The 11,553-nt window shown below is 33.2% G+C and overlaps 1 protein-coding gene across 4 annotated transcripts; it reads right to left on the reverse strand.

The window, feature by feature from the left end:
* Positions 1-10,323, reverse strand: LOC110611889. Of its 4 annotated transcripts, XM_043955024.1 has the most exons (20): positions 9,942-10,322; positions 8,500-8,832; positions 8,018-8,206; positions 7,846-7,929; positions 7,691-7,750; positions 7,189-7,233; positions 6,739-6,938; positions 6,337-6,542; positions 6,078-6,255; positions 4,993-5,119; positions 4,704-4,901; positions 4,459-4,548; positions 3,522-3,584; positions 3,083-3,157; positions 2,941-2,991; positions 2,535-2,612; positions 1,994-2,128; positions 1,654-1,761; positions 679-744; positions 1-366 (listed from the first exon to the last, which is right to left on the reverse strand). In XM_043955024.1, the coding sequence occupies exons 2-20, from the start codon at positions 8,812-8,814 to the stop codon at positions 298-300; spliced, it is 2,337 nt and encodes a 778-aa protein (XP_043810959.1). In that variant the 5' UTR covers positions 8,815-8,832; positions 9,942-10,322; the 3' UTR covers positions 1-297. The 4 variants fall into 4 exon arrangements, with proteins under 4 accessions (XP_043810959.1, XP_043810958.1, XP_043810957.1 ...); XM_043955023.1 differs by having other exon boundaries at positions 6,078-6,542; positions 8,500-8,829; positions 9,942-10,323; XM_043955022.1 differs by having other exon boundaries at positions 6,078-6,542.
* Positions 10,324-11,553: the final 1,230 nt, after the last annotated feature.

The following is an 11,553-nucleotide window of genomic DNA, read 5'->3' on the forward strand; positions in this document are numbered from 1 at the left end:
GGCACAAAATTTCTTAATTTCATTATAACTCGCATCAAAGAAGCACTTCTTCCCATTAAGAAATAAATAATTTAAATATTAGCATTACACATCATTTTTTATTTTCCTATTGCTATAAGCCTCTCTAGACTGCTCGCAGGCAGATTCTTCTCACCCATTTTGGTAAGCTTTGAACCTGGGCGCGCCCAGTGCCTCTTCCAATGGTGTGCCAATGGCCAAATATTTATAAGTATACTGAACTTGCGTTCAAGTTACAACAGAACAATACAATCACAGCTAAATCTCGCATACCAGGCACTACTCCTTCTGGAAGAAAGAAAGAACAAGGTCTGTATGTACAGAGAAGAGCTGCGTGTCTACGAAGAGCTGCTCAGAACAATTAAGGAAATCTCCGTCAGTTTGCTTTCAGCTAATACAAATTTCCACAGTTTAAAAGCAGGAATTCTCAAAACTGGGCCTAAACCAAGCTTAAACTAGCAGTATTACGTGTGTAACCAATCTGATATTATTTTCCACATAGCCATTGAGCATGGTGGAGCTACAAAGACTCTTTCTTAATACTGTCACGTATTGATGTTATGAAGCTATTATGGAAGCGAAATTACATCAACGAATTACTAAACTATGCCATATTGTCACCATCATTAACTGGTAAAGAAAATTTAAAGAGGAATGCACCTTCATGAATGGTCGATCCCGATGAGGGAAGGAGTCTATGAAACTTTCTTTTAAGAGCAACGATACCTACAAGTAAAAGAAATTCAGGATCAGGTATAGCACTATATACAATTATTGACCATTTAGCATCTATAGAAGACGTAATATTCCCTGTACGTTTATGTTTTGTGCACTGAGAAATTGGTTGTCCTACGATTAAGACCAGTTTACAACTACAAGAACTTCATAGAATAATAATTAACATGAAGTGTTATCCATACAGTCCACCAAACAGGGCATCTTAAAACTAGCAACTCTTATAAAAATCCACCTACTAGAAGCCTAAGACGTGTACTTTTAACATTTGAATCATGAACTCGTCATCCCAAATTGAACTTCCCATTTTGTCAGATATGTCACAGCTTAGTATAATGCTACTTAAAGTTTATTAAATATCATTTGTATATTGTGCGCCTGCACACAAAGAAAAAAGGAATCAAATCTCATAAAATTCTACAAGATTCAGACCTCTGCACATCCAGAAATAATTTTCTTTCAGTTGGATCATTAAACAGTTCACAGTGCAACTTTTACAACATAACCAATTCAGGAGCACTTTTGAGGTAAAATATTCCAGGAGGTAATAATGTCTTTCTATATTTTGCCAGTTCCTGAATAGTGTGATTGTTGTGCTTTGGCACCCTCCAGTAACAACTGCCACTCTTTTTATATATAAAACTTCTGCCAAGTCTAGTTGGGTTACCTATATTTTTGACATTTTAATGTGATTGTATTTTTGTACACCAAAGTAACACAAAAGGGAATATGATGAACCATTCTTCTTGACTATTTAATTTTATCCTTCTCTTCCATTAAGTCCACTCTTTCTTCTGAAAACTCATTAGAAACAAGATTACCATCAATGACTAGCAGACACGGTTTCAGTTAAAATCAGCAGAGAGAGAGAGAGAGAGAGAGAGAGAGAGAGAGAGAAACCTTATCGTTATTGGACTGTACATTTGTGATTGTATGTGCGGGTAAGTTAGAGCAGAGTGAATCCAGGTAAGACCTTAACACTGCTAAAAAACCCTTAGCAGCTTCAACCTGTAAACAATCATAATTAACATGACACAATAATTTACAAACCATAAAAGACCAATTCAATCCAGAGCATTTCTAAATTAAAACTTGATAGAAATATGACACAAGAAACAATTCAATAGAGAAGTGATGTTCTATAACTTGTCAAAGAATTAATTAGTTGAATTTTACAAATAGCATTGCCAACATAGCCATATTTCAATGACGACCAAAATAATTAAGGACAATAGCATACCTGTACATCTGTACATTCATAAACTGGCCTTTTCCTTGCCAAATAACTTTCTCCCACAAGCTTTGCATGATAAGGACTCAAGGATGAAAATAACTCTTTGTGCTTTGGCAATTGTGGGATTGTTGACGACTTTACCTAAGATGGAAATTGGGAGGGAGGTTAAAATCAAATAAGCTCAAAACATAAACCACAGGCATTAAATGTGACTCCTAACTAATGAACAAACTTACTAAATGTTTCATAGAATGATTGAAAAGCCATATGCCAATTTCACATATTTATTTGATCCTATGAGCACCATAAGTTAGAATGGATTATACTAAGTTTTATAACTGGATTTGTGCGTGGTTAAAATGCTAGCAGAATTTTCTAAACATGTATAATCTTCAGCCATGTTCAACAAGAATACAACAACTGCACCACAAGGATAAGAAAGCAGCAGGGAGAGAAAAGAAAAGGAAGTAGAAAACCTGGGCATCTAGTCAAGCTAATTAATTCATGAAAATTGTGCAATTCAAATGCTGAAAATTAAAATGCAAACCTGGCCCTTGTTAGCATCAACCAGAATGGAATTGGTCAATTTTGACTGTACTTCACTTGTTTTGTTCTTTACACCAACCTACACATTAATATAATCATTAGTAGCCAAAAAAAGGAACAACAAGAAAAAAGCTACTAACTCAACATTAGCATGGTAATGGGCAAGAAAATCAAAAGCTCCAACAGCTCTAAAGACATAAAGCCATATATTCCTTTCAAAACCCATCTTGACAACTACTGAAGTAGGCCAAGAATATACAATTACAGATTAGTAAAATTATCCAATTCCTATGATATTGAAAGCAGAATCAGAACAACATAGTAGCCTGAGGACTAGATTTGTATATCCATTCCAAACAAACAGAAATATGAGCAGTTAAGGATAGAAGCTGGAAACAAATACTCACAATATAAGGAACGGGTGCATCCAAAAAGTCTAGCATATCATCTGGTAATATCTGGAAATTAATTCAGATAGTTAAACACAATAAATTTTATGATCACAAGAAAATCATTCAACACAAGTGATAGGCCACAAGGAACCCATACCGGCATTAACAGGCTTTGCCATTGATAAGGACGGATTAGAGGAATAATTGATAAAACCAACGCAGATAAGATTCCCTGTGTAACAAAGTGTTTTAAAACTGATTTGTGTTAGAAGACTCTGTTGTTATTTCCAAAAGATTTAATAGAAAAAATCAGTGTAAAAGTAGTAGCTATTGCTCAAGTCAGCTGTGATTTTCAGCTCCAACCAAGCTGTCTTTAAAACCCAATTCCACATCAATTGCTACAGTGAAAATGGATACTTGGGGATATTCAGGTCGGAAATATTAATGAAGAGATAAACATATACCATGTATTTCAATTTGGGATCTAATTAGTCCAGCAAATTTATCTCATCACTTCATAAGCAAAATGGACAAAAATAAGGATGACAACACTAGAACATTGCCAACTTGACACGAGGAATGACAGTAAAACGTACCAAATTAGAACAAACAACCACGATCTGCTTCTCTAGCAATGCTCCGGCAAACAGTGTTAACACCTGCATGCAAGGAGAATTACTACCCAAACTATTTTTCATGTAAACCTTTAGATAGCAACCACATGTTTTTTTCCATCACTGTATACCAGCAGAAAGCCCAAGTAGCAACAATGTTTTATTAAAAAAAAAAAATACAAACATCCATATGCAGAAGGCAAAACCCATTACAAACAACTGCGATCTTATGCTATCACCTCTAGATTAAAGTGTATTCTTTTACAACAAATAACATATTGGTTAATGTTTTAAGTTTGCAGTACCTAATATAACCAGAATTTAAGTATCATTTATTCATGTCCTCGTTGTAAAATAGTTATCACCACGGATTGAATTTTTTATTTGAACTAATGTTATTATGACCTTGATTTTAATTGTACAGTGAAACAATTTGCATCATTTTCATTATCTTATAAAAGAGGAAGTTTATGTTCACTAGAACACAGTTTCAATTGATGAGTTTATAGGGAAAAAAGGGAAAGTTCAAGGGCAATTTTATCCACTTTTCCCATCCCAAATGATCAAATTAACCAATGAAGCCATATTTTAAGGAAAGGGACATCCATGGTATTGCAACAACAGCTAACTCATCAAAAGTATAGCTACAGAAGACAATGAATTGAATATAAATATGAGGCTTCCAAATTCACTATGCTCAGATCCACAATCTATGCTCCAGAGAGTTTTAGTAGTCGCATATTGGGTATGAGAGACTAAGAGACACCCATACCAGTTACAAATGAAACACAGTATACTACATATGTTCGCCATGTTAGGACAGAAATAAACCAAATTCACGCCAACAACTACCAATGGTAAAGGGAACATAAATTAAAAAATTTGTTTCAGAAAAATATAAAGTCCAACAAGCACATACATTCTCTAGACGCAAGGATCCACATATGCATGCAACAGCCCATGTTGATAATGCAGTTGCTTCCTCCTCTGCTAACAGTGCACTGTGTGCCTGATAAACATAAATAATAATGAGAATTGCAATGTCTGAGAAGGAATAAAAATAAGTACATAGATGCTTTTGATTTAAGAAAGTAACAGTACACATGATAATGGAAGAAACTAATTTTATGTATAATGTGATAGCACAATACTCTCTTCAAGTACCTCAGCAAATTCTAGACTTGTAGTGCAAGATCTCAAATCAATAGTTGAGCCAGCAATATGTAAAACTGTTTCATCTGGCTTATGATATTCCAAAGGATGAAGGTGCTCCAAAGGATGAAATCTAACTGTTGATCCCCTAGAAGGACAACGCAACTGGTAATATTCGCATATTATCTGCAATGATCCGTAGTTGTTCTTCTGGAAAATTAAGAACTCTTAGAAGCAGCCCGGAAAGGATAACAATGGCTAAAAGACACAAAATCACATTGAAAACAGAAAATATTCAGACCTTAGCCAATTCAAGAATATCCATGTGATCATTAGAATCCTCCTGGCCAGAAAAGGATGACTCTTCTGTCTCTGTATCATCAACATCGCTCCTAAAGTTCCGGTCTTCACATGGAGAACCCTGGAAACTGAATCAAAGACACTTTCAAATTTCAAAGCAGCTTATAATTGAAGTAATTCATCTCCATACAAATATTCAACTATGTGCAAGTACTTGGGTGTACAAAGATAGAAAGAAACCATATTAAAACTGACTTGCATTATTGTATACAAAAAAATAAGAAGAAACAGAATTTTTTAAAAAAAAAAAAAGAAGCAGCTAAGCTAAGCAAATCAAGGCAATGAGGCTAGCAGGGACTGTATTCCCAATTCTCTTTTGCCTGATCTTTTTTTAAAAATTCAACTCCACTACTTTAAACAATGTTTTTTTTACTACAGTGACAGATAAAATGAGAAACCATAGTTATTAAAGGTTCACTATGGGTGGGGATGGAGCCTAAAGCAGGGAAAGGTAGCCCATGCTATGCAGATGCAGCAAGTACTGCCATGTTTCCACATTAATCTGGCAAACCAAGTTGCCTGTGTAAAGTTGTAAACAAGTTCCTTTGAACATTAACAGAAGCTTTAATCACTTCTCCTCATATGCGATGACATGTCCAAGATAACAATCCCAATGTTTTGGTCTTTTGTACACGACCCCTTCTAATATCTACTGGATTCAGGAAAAAGAGTCTCTATTCATCTTCACATGCTCTCCATCATCTTAAGCTTATCAGATTACAAGAATCCAGTAGGTATTCAGAGTCAGAACCCTACAGCAAACAGCATCAAGCTTTTTTAAGTTGATAGAACCATATTTTAGGGTCATCAGCAGGTTTCGGTGAAGTGTTAGTTCTTCCTCTCCTACTACTTTCATGCATCAATTTTAGAGGAGGAAACAGAAGATTGCACTATTTTCCTCTTTAGAAATTCCATCGATTGGAAGAATTATTCAAAATGAATCTGTGGAAGGAACAGTGACAAATTTTGCTTCCAAATGAACTTTTGATGATGTGTATCAAACATCAAAAGATGGCAATGGCATACCTCGAGGAAGATTCTGAGCTTTCATACTGATAATAACGAGGGAGAGGCAGAACAGCATTTGGTAACCGTCTTTCTTCTGCTTGTTTGTCAGATATATCATCAACATCAATGTTGCAATCTTCAGGGTTTCCACTGGCAGATTCTCCTTTGTCAAAGACTATCTCCGTTTCAGAATCAACTGTAACAACAACATTATCCTCATTTCCTTTGTTTGACAAGTGAATATGCCCCTGAGGAATTTGATGCTCCATATGATTACCATAATCAACATCTCCAGAAGCAGAATTTCTTGAGCTCGATTGGAAATTTTCTGCTGTTCCATTGAGCATTTCCCCTGCATCTCTGTAGTTTGATGATATACCATCTAAATTTTCCTCCAAAATTTCTTCTTTGCTGGAACTCTCCATGAAGTCCAAGGCACCAACATCTTTTGTTAACCTTTCCAACCTTTCTTCTGTTAAGATGCTACAAGAAAATATATAGCAAAATTATTTGCATATTAGATGCCCATTTGTTAAGCTCCGCAGATATAGCTGAGCCATGATTATGAATAATATATGTTTAGGTTCGTTATATATACATCATTGGAACATGACAGGAGCAAAAAAGTAAAGTTTAGGGGAAAGGAAAAGTAGATAAAATAATAAAAAAATAAATGCACCTGTTCAACACACCAAAATGCAGTTCAAAGAACGGAAGCCTTGAAAGGATACAGTAACATCTGCGTGTGGTTAGTACGTAACGGCTGAAAGATGAGCAAGGAGGCCGCTTATCTGAAATCACAGAAAACAAGCCACAGGGTTTTTGCACAATTTCATCCACTAAGACACAGCAACCATACAATGTAGAATCGTCAGCAACCTGAGAAATAAAACTTAGTAAAAAATAGCATAATTCAATAAAGAGGTATTGAAATTTATTTTGTCATCCAAGTAAACAGAAATTGTGACATGGAAATATGAAATCCCATTCAAATATTATTATTTGTTTATGAATCAGCAACATCTACAAGAAAATCCCATTCAAATAGAAAGTTTCATGTGCAGTATTTTGTTCAACAAAGTGCAAATACATGACCAAGAAAAAATATGGCACAATATTTGGAACTTACCTGTAATCGGAATACAAATGATAGGTCACTTTGTTTAAGGTGCTCCTGCAAACAATGCACCACAACTCAGACAATTGTGCGACAAAAAGTGTATATTTGGCATCAGAAATACAGTGCATTGGTAACTTTAGAATGTCTTTTATTGCAAAAGTGTTTCATCCTTCAGAAATAGCTGAGAGATGCAATCAAAACATAAAAGAATAAGATCCAGATAAAGCTAAATGACAGAGAGTGAGAAGAAAATGAGCAACCAACCCCAAGGTATTGAAATATATTGTTGTCAGTTTAAGCACATAGCACTTGATGGAGAATACAGCCTAGAAAGTGCTCCAGTAGGAGAGGAAATGTATTGTTTTGTTCTAATCTATAACTAAAACTTATTGTCTCCAGGTATTTTTAAGAACTAAATAATCTGGTTAATAATTAAGTTCAAGAGGAAATAAGATAATCACTCATTCATCAAATAATAAGAGAACTCAAAATAAGATTGTAGAGCAGACACCTGCCCAAGAAGAATTTCGTTCAACTCGCTCATGGAAGGAGTTCTCTCAATAGCACAAACCTAAATTCACAATTACTAAATTTCAGATACACATCCATTTAAGAGAATATAAATCTTTAATGAATATGTGTAAGGAGAGGGAAATGATATCCAACCTCCAGGCCTCCAGGGAAGCAAAATGATACAAGATCCTTGTACTTCAGAGGCAACTGTTTGTCCGGAGGATAAACAAATAGGACCTGCAAGTATAAAATAAACAAGGTTAAAAGTAATTAGTAATTTGCAGATGTAAAAGGATTTAATATTGTGTTAACTAAAAGTACTTACCTGAGGTTCAAGAATAGGTTCTATACGAGAGTGATTTTGAAAACCAAGCGAACCTTGCACTCTTCCAAAACCTTCAAACTTTCGACTAACATACTGCCTCTGGAGTGCCTGAAGATCACAATTTGGATGAAGTCCAACAACTACCATGCTCTCAAAAAGCCTTGATGGCTCCTTTAAAGGCCTATGGTCCTGCACACTTACATAACACAGAAGTTATGAAAACACTAAAACAAGTTCCAACTTGTTCAATGATTATTTAGTGCATCCTCACAAAAGAAAGTAAAAACTACCCATTTAATGTATTATCAGACATAATTTTTGCCTTAAGACTTCCACATAAATTATGGTATTTGGTGCAGTAAAGGACTGAAGAAGAGCACCAAAAGAGTAGAAACACACAAACTAAGTAATGCCTGCTAAAAATTTTTCATGCACACAAAGTATATTAAACGGAACATTCCACTTCAAGCCAGATAGCATACCAAGTATTGTAACTGAAAGTTTGCCCATTGACGCTTTTGGCTAGTTAGAACTTCAGGATTGTAAGTTCCACCTTTCGTTTCAGGAGGAGGAGGAGATAAGAAGCCTTTTAGAACTCTTGAAACATGGCGTTGCAGCTTCAGAAATTGGCTATCTCCATGATCATCTTTTGATGAGAATACTACAGAGGGCCGTGGTGAAACAGGAGCAGTGGCTGCAGCAGCTGCAGCTGCAACAGCTCGGGCAACATCTTCTGTGGTCTGCAAGAAAAGTGATGCTCTCCAACCAGGACTACCAGTATCTTCATTTTTAGCCATACTCAACAAGCTCTTCTACTGTCCCATCACATAATAAGAAGAATAAGACAAGACCCAATTAACCATTCCAATAAAGCAACAAAAATAATCCAGAATCATGACCACAAAGAAGCGTGCAAAACTAACAAACTAAAGCAATGGCAATACTGAAGAAGCTCTAGACCAACAGTCCATAGCATTTACAAGGAGATGTTGAAATTTTTTTTTTTTGGTCAATAAAGCATTTTTATTGCCAAAACTCTGGATACAAAATAACCCAATTGACAGAACAACAAACCACATAAAACCCAGCATACCCACTCACACTTTCCACAAACTTTGCAAAACAAACTAAAGCCGTATAAACAAGGTAAAACAAGACCATCTCTCCAGTGCACAGTAACTCAGTCCAAATCAGCCTGCTCCACACCAGCTCAAACAGTATCAACACAACCAGCTTCAACAGTGGCCATAGCACATCCAGCATTCACCCAACGTAATAACAGCAATTTTAAAAGCTGTGCATAAACGGTGCAGATGTCTAAAAGAATCACAATTAGCTTTGGTTCCCAAAATTATAGCAGTTAGCTCTTACCTACTAGTGTTGTATAAACGGTGGTCTGCTCAAACCAAAAGTTTTTGGGCTTTACGGTAGCAAAAAAGCTAACATCTTATGCTCCATATATTGAATAAAAATGTTTTGTTTTTTCTGCTTGAGAGGCTAAATCCTCCAGTTATTACTCCAGTTATAAACACAGAAACTCATCGGTTATTTAAAATTAACATTTCTAGAAAGCAGATGGTAGAAATTAAGATTTGTACGAGTTGTTAACATCATTCAGTCACTTCCATGAGCTTCGTTAGTTACACAGGCTCTTTAATTTCGTTAACCAGGAAGGAGAGAAAAAAAAAAAAAAAAAAAACGCTAAAGCAAAGATAAGTCATCTTCAAGCAAAAATCATAATATTCAAGCATTAGCACTTTATTAAAAAATTAAAAAGAAAAATCAAGCTGATCGCTGATTTACATAGAGATGGAGAGGAAACCAATATTTGAGAACCTCCAAAATTAGCAAGAATATGAAAAGGCAGAGGTACATAATTATAATGAAACTAAGCAATAATTGCACGAAAATGAATCGAACTGACCTTTAAGAAAGCGAGGAATTAACAGACAGAAAGACAGTGATGGAGAATGACAGGGAAGATAGATAGAGATAGAGGAGAGAGAGAGCTCAGGCGACCATAACAATGAAAGAAGCTCGAAACTTCTTGTTTTCTCGTCGGAAAACCCCAAAGAGAAGAAGAAGAAGTTATATGGAAAGGTGATTTAAGTAAACTAAAGTGTTAATTAAAGATAAGCTTGTTGTTTGATTAGGAGGAAAAACAGAAAGAAAATGAAAGAAAAAGGAGAAAGAGAAGTAAGAAGTGAAGCTGCGTGGTCCGTCCTCCCGTCCCTTGGTGTTGCGGTCAGTTTCTTCTTCTTGTTTGGTTGCGTTGTTTGTTGCCCACCTCCACCCATTATGCCACATGCTCTTCTTCTTCATCTTTTTTTTTTTTTTTTTTTTTTTTTTTTTTTTTTTTTTTTTTTTAAGTTATATTCAGTCATCCCCTACCGCAGTTAATTCAATAAAATGGAGTATAAAATATTAATGAATTTAGGCTTTGTTTGTTAAAAAAAAAATAGAAGACCTTTATTTTATTTTTAGCATTAGATATATTTATAAAAATTAATCTATAAATATTTTTATCAAAAGAAAATTAATATTTTTTAAATAATTTAATTTAAAAAATATCATCTTCTTAAAAAATAAAAATTATTATTAAATTTAATAATATAATTTATTAATTAATCTTTTAATTTTAGAAAATATATTAAAATATTTTTAAAAATTTTAAAAATTATTAATCAATTTATTAATTTTATCTATAGTATATAAAAATTTAAAATATCTTTAATATGAATAGATTAATTAATAAAGATTTTTGTAAAATTAAAAAATTAATTAATAATTTTTTTCATAAATACTAAATAGTAAAATATTTAATAATAAAACATAATAAAATTATATAAATATTTAATGTATTTTTAAAATTAATAAATCAATTAATAAGTTTTTATATATTATAAAAATAAAATAATAAATTTACCATTAAAAATCTCAAATAAAAATAATTATTTTTAAAATTTTTGAGAATTTTATTAACATTGTCATAATAACATACTAGCATTTTCTTTAAAAAAATAAAATAAAATAATTTATTAAAAAATTTAAAAAATATTTTTTATATGCAAATTATTTTACACATTTTCAATAATAGTCATCATTTAGTTTTTCTATTTAACAGGAATTTAGTTAATTGAGTAATAATTAATAAGTAAAAAGTTCTATTTTTCCTGTTAAATTCTCTATATCTAAAACGAAATAGAGAATTACTATTTAATTTTTATAATATAAAAATATTATTAATTAATTTTTTTAATTTTAAAAAAATATATGATGTTTCATGGTTAAAATTAATTAGTAAATTTTTTAAAATATTAAAAATATTTTAATATATTTTTTTAAAATAAAAAAATAATTAATAATTTTTTTCATACCATCAAAATTAAATAATAATTTTCTTAAAAGAAAATGGGTTGCTTGTTTGGTAAATAAGAATCCTAGGCGGTGATTTTGTCCCAAATTTGTTTCGTTTCCACTTCTTTTGATTTTCCAGTAATAATAATCACCTCACCTTCGGTTTCCTCCGGTACTTT

Source organism: Manihot esculenta, chromosome 3 (genome assembly GCF_001659605.2).
Source record: "Manihot esculenta cultivar AM560-2 chromosome 3, M.esculenta_v8, whole genome shotgun sequence".
NCBI lineage: Eukaryota > Viridiplantae > Streptophyta > Magnoliopsida > Malpighiales > Euphorbiaceae > Manihot > Manihot esculenta.

What these genes read in the sequence shown, in the direction of transcription:
- LOC110611889 (XM_043955023.1), bottom strand. Translation starts at nt 8,814, where the DNA reads ATGGCTAAAAATGAAGATACTGGTAGTCCTGGTTGGAGAGCATCACTT. An exon ending in GATCCTTGCGTCTAGAGAAT is followed by an intron (nt 3,585 to 4,458) that starts GTATGTGCTTGT and finishes CCTTGCATGCAG; the next exon opens with GTGTTAACACTGTTTGCCGG. An exon ending in TGGTTGTTTGTTCTAATTTG is followed by an intron (nt 3,158 to 3,521) that starts GTACGTTTTACT and finishes TTTGTTACACAG; the next exon opens with GGAATCTTATCTGCGTTGGT.